Source organism: Monopterus albus, unplaced genomic scaffold (genome assembly GCF_001952655.1).
Source record: "Monopterus albus unplaced genomic scaffold, M_albus_1.0 scaffold172.1, whole genome shotgun sequence".
NCBI lineage: Eukaryota > Metazoa > Chordata > Actinopteri > Synbranchiformes > Synbranchidae > Monopterus > Monopterus albus.
Window position 1 is genome coordinate 2,985,871 of NW_018128052.1, and position 5,018 is coordinate 2,990,888.

A 5,018-nucleotide genomic window follows, 5' to 3' on the forward strand; every position below is an offset into this window, starting at 1 on the left:
TGTATGAACCATATGATGAAGCATAAGTGGTGGATGAAGTGCTGCGCTCTCAGCACACTGCCTGTCATATTGAACCACATGCACAGCAGTGAGGATGCACAGATCTATACCGACCCAAGAGAGAGACCCCCCACACAGCCTGCCGTGTTCCTAGAGTGCTGTGACGGGATGGGATCGGGCTGCAAGCCGCTTAGACTTACCGAGCTTTCCCCGGGACTCCTCCAGCTTCTGGATCTGGTTCTCCAGGAAGAACATGGCCACTGCGAACGCTAGCAGCGCCAGAAGCTGCAACTTGGGCGGCATCATGAGCCTGAGCAGCCCCATCAAATCATCCAGTTCATGCTCAGAGGAGGAGACACCGAAAACACACACACGCACGCAGCGACAATGGTGATTACAAAGCGGGTGAGTGTCTGTTCATGGCCTTCCTCCCCTCTGTATGTGTGTGAGGATATCTCCCAGTGTTCAAATCCTCGGATTACATCTGACGCGAAGTGTTCATGCTCAGCTCTGTTATTTCATCAAGTCAAATCCCATTAGCCGAACGTCATGAAGTCCTAGATATTTCTCCAGAGCTCGGATTTGTACGTCCTCGGTATCGGAGCGGTGGTACCAGCCGCTACCGCCTGCCGCCCCCCGTGTAGCGCTGCCCTGTCCCGTCCAGTCTGTTCTCCACCACCACACCGCGGACGACAGACTGTCACTACTTTTTCTTCTTCTTCTTCTTCTTCTTCGTTTTTTTTAACGACGGTTGGTAACCAACGTATTAGGAGCATTACTGCCTCCTTCTGCTTTGGAGTGTGGATCAGAATTCACGTTCTACTTAAACCCGTCCATCATAAATAAGAAAATAAAATTCTACCCAAGAAACTTGATATTTCCGCAATTGTTTTAACTAAACTCCTGAAACCCAGCACTTCTAAGTTCTTCCTTCATTTTCTGTCTTTCCTGTTCGTATTGCTGTCACTCCATAATAACGTGTTACTGTCTCCTGTACCTGTCAGTGTTCACATAATCCAGTTGAGCATGACCTCTCTCCTTGACCTACCTGTAAATTGAAGTAACTTTATTGTTAATACCGCAAAAGGGTTTCCCCTTGTTTCCATGTTCTACTACTCTTGTCATGTTTCCACTTCCTTGATCTAAACAGTTCTCTTAATTTATAATTTATTTATAGGGCTTGTAGAGGTAATGATTCATAATGTATTGCTTGCTTTGCAAGCAAGCCTACCTCTTCATTTCCCTTCAAACCCACATGTGCTGGTGGCACCCTCATATAATGAACCGCTTTCCCATGGGGAAAAAGTTTTGAATTTACCTGAAATATGTTAAGCAAAAATACCATGCTAGAATTAAGGGATGACAAGCTATTTAGGAGGGCCACAGAATCAGACCACTTTAAAGTGTTTATAACTGGTTCCTGTTCTACCCAGCGTGGCGCTGAAAGCATTATAATCATTTCCACTGTATAAACTCCCAAATATCTGATGGTCAGTATATCCCAACTACCTTCCTGTCTAGTATTAAACATGCAGCCCTTGTATTGTGATGCTATGGATCCTTGAACCATATGTACATGTTTGTATGTAGTTAGAATATATTTCCGTTACAGACTGTTACTACCGCTCAGGCCATTGTACATATTGACAGTCCACCACTCAGTCGACGCTTTGTACTGGTCGAGAAACGCCTGTTCTTTGTTCACTGGCCAGTACAAACTGACCTGTGTTCGGACAGCAGATGTCGCACTTGTGTTTTTGAACCATGACAGCGAAAGCGAAGAGGAAATTACGAGTCGGCCTTTTCATGTGCCAAGACTCGAGAACATAAAATAACTCTTCTTAGCACCTGATATTTTTGAAAAAAAAATCTTTATGCATAAATGAAAAGTCTTCTATCAGTAACAGTCAAAAATCTTGAAGAGAGGAATTACCATAAATAAAATTAACGGTCAGGCGCGACGCGGTTTACCGTCCACTAAAAAGAGGTCCTTAAAGAAGCCATTGCTAACAGAGTAGGATCCAAAATGTCGGGAGAGGTGTACCTCCTATGGCTCCTTTCACTTTTACAGTCGGTGAGTTTATTAACACTGATAATAGTAATGGCTACAGCTTTTATAAGTGCTTTGTAATCAACATAGCTAAACGTTTGACGAAACTGCGAGCTGTCTAACATTATGTGCAGTTTAGCAAACCTCATCCTGTTGTACCGAGCTTCAAAATGACGTGGCTCATCCTGTAAACCTGTGTGCTCTGTTGGGGAAGTGAAGTCTCCTGAGTGTTTATCTCATGAATGTATTTCTTAACTAACATTTTTATTCTTTAACTGATTGGTATGTCGATGCTTGTGGTAACTAACATTTTTATTCTTTGTTAACTGATTGGTATGTCGATGCTTGTGCCTTGAAAGAGAAACCCAACAACTCCCGGTGTTCTAAATTTGCTTATCCCGGTAAAAACCTGTGCTTTCTCTGTGGTTGACAGTAGGTTATTTTTCCAGCTAACATAGAGGAACCGCATCAGCAAGGAGAGAGTGCACAGCGCATTGACATGAGGTCAATGCCAGGGTGTCATTTTTCATTGGGGTAATCAAATTTGAGACAACAGCTATTTAGTGCAGTCAACATGGCACTGCATTACATCCTGCAACACCTCGACTCCCTTGGGACCCATACACGAGTCTTCTTTAATTCAGCTCGGTGTTCAACACTGTCATCACAGACATTGAGAGCCACTGTACCAGAGTCAAATTCCTCGTGTGTTCAACACACTTGGCCAGGAAAGCAAATTCTCATTCAGACTGAACATGTATTGTAATCAAAGGATTTTATTAAAATTATTAAAAGTAGCCTAGAGATTAAGTTGGTAAATTGTCCACAAGTAAAATACCACACATTTGCTTATTACAATAGCCACATGTATTTTTCCGTATCATGTATCAAACTGAATACCTTCTTTATGTTTGTCACTCTTAAGAGCTTCAATGTCCCAGAGGGCTTAAGTATGTAGGCCATGAAAAAATTAATCACACATGGGTGATTAAATTACATTTTGGATTCTATCACATAATGTAACATCACATCATATACTTCTCATCAATGTTCCTTTCAGCATTAATAGCACTTTTAAACAGGATTATTCATAATATCAGTTGCTGATGTGAGACTTTCTAATCAGGCACACATTTTTTATGCCTGTACATCTTTATATGAGGAGTAAGCAAGCATTTAATGACCCCCCCCACCCCTCCTCATAAATCCTGTGTTTCTTCTACCTCTTCTTTCCTCTCTCCAGCTGGCGGCATATGGTGGTGAGCTGTCGTCAGAGGCGTGCAGGGAGCTGGGCTTCTCCAGCAACCTGCTGTGCAGCTCCTGTGACCTGCTCGGGGAGTTCAGCCTCACCAAGCTCCAGCCCAACTGCCGGCAGTGCTGCCAGCAGGAGGCCCAGATGGAAGCACGCAAGGTAAACAGAATGACAGGCCTCACAGAGTGGGCAAACAAAGAGTAATTGCCTGTCTAGATTCAGTCGCAGTGCGGAGTGTGTCGCAAAGGCCTTAAAAGGAGAGGCAGAGAGAGCTGGAGAAGTGTAATCAGAAACAAGGTTAACAGAAGAGTTTTGAGCTGATCTGTACGCTGTCTTTAGTAGCTTTACAGATAACAGGTCCCTCAGTGGGTAGTAGTGGTACTCAGAGGACCTCTGTGCCAGAATGTGACATTTTATTGATAGGATTCTGTCACCCTGTATGTAAACTGCTACTCGAACAGCCTAGTTTTTAGCCTTCCTGTCACCAGGTCTGTTGATGCTGCTTGCAGGTGTGTGTGCATTAGATCAGAGCTGCCACACAAACTGTGTCACTAGCTGTCTGTCTCAGTGTACCTCTGTGATATTCAGAGTTGAGGCTGCTTAACCCCATCTTGACAATCCTTACAGGGTTGAAATGTCAGGTTTTGGAGTAGCAAGTGTGGAGGTGTTACTGTGCACTCATTGCTCTGGTGATTACAGCAAATTCACCAGGACCCCCGCTGTGCTCTGACGGATAAACAGCGAGTCAAGTGGTGGAAAAACAATGTAATTTTGTTGTCTTTGATTAAGCAAAGCCCCTGGAGCGTGTGCGGTATCCTAGCAACAGCACCTTGGAAGAGTGCTGTGCACACCTCGTCACAGCTCTAGATGATAACTCTGTTTCAGACAGACACTTAGAGTAAAGATTATTCCTCTTTCTCCATGCTGTGTGAGTGCAGATGTGAATTAGAAAAGCAAGTGGCTGTCTCCAGCTGCACTCTGCACATTTTCCCCTCAGACAGCAGCAATTATCTGCCTTAAGAATTCTTTCAGTCTCGCAGTTGAGATCGGTGCCGTGTCATTAAACCCTCGGAGAAATGGCTTTTTGCACAGCCTAGTCGATTAATAAGAGTCACTGAGCGTGGAGGGCATTTCGGTTACTCGTTTTCAAATGTAGTCTTCTCTGCAGAGCGCCCACACCTAGCTCCCCAGCTCCCCTGGGTGCCACTTTACAGTACGTCCCCATAGAGCAGGAGAACCTCTGTGAGAGTCTCAGGCCTGTGTGGTACGCAGATCATAACAATAATATCTTAATAACAATAACATGTTATTAGTCTAAAATAATCGTTAATTGTCATCCTGCTGGTTTTGTTCTTTAAACTCAGTTTGAAGATGGGTTTAATTCTGTATGATATCTTGAGTAATATTTAATTTTTATCTGGAAGTAAAAGTGAGTGAAAGTGAAATAAAACAGAGTGAAACTATAATTAGTATTCATGAGTGCTGATCATGTGATTGCTGATACATGAGGTAGGTGCATTTGGAGCCCTCCCTTGGACAGAGCTCTCTTTTCCTGTATTCCTCTTATGGGTGTTAATTTGATCACCGTTAATCCCGAGATATCAGTAGTGTTATTGTTGGGCTACTTTATCAACAATACTACATAATTTAGGTTTGACCCTTTGAGGCTGTAGTGAACACGACTGGTCTCTGCCTCTGTCTGTAAGGTTGACAGAA

General features: G+C 43.5%; 2 protein-coding genes across 2 annotated transcripts in view; one reads left to right on the top strand and one right to left on the bottom strand.

The window, feature by feature from the left end:
* The window catches only part of hs2st1a (heparan sulfate 2-O-sulfotransferase 1a), a 25,243-nt gene extending 24,533 nt beyond the window's left edge, over positions 1-710 (bottom strand). Inside the window, exon 1 of the mRNA XM_020616220.1 lies at positions 201-710. Coding sequence (XP_020471876.1) covers positions 201-324 — 124 coding nt within the window. The 5' untranslated portion in view covers positions 325-710. The remainder of the gene's footprint in view (positions 1-200) is intronic.
* Positions 711-1,970: 1,260 nt separating this feature from the next.
* selenof (selenoprotein F) overlaps positions 1,971-5,018 on the top strand; it is a 4,768-nt gene continuing 1,720 nt past the window's right edge. The window contains exons 1-2 of the mRNA XM_020615956.1: positions 1,971-2,074; positions 3,294-3,461. Coding sequence (XP_020471612.1) covers positions 2,027-2,074; positions 3,294-3,461 — 216 coding nt within the window. The 5' untranslated portion in view covers positions 1,971-2,026. The remainder of the gene's footprint in view (positions 2,075-3,293; positions 3,462-5,018) is intronic.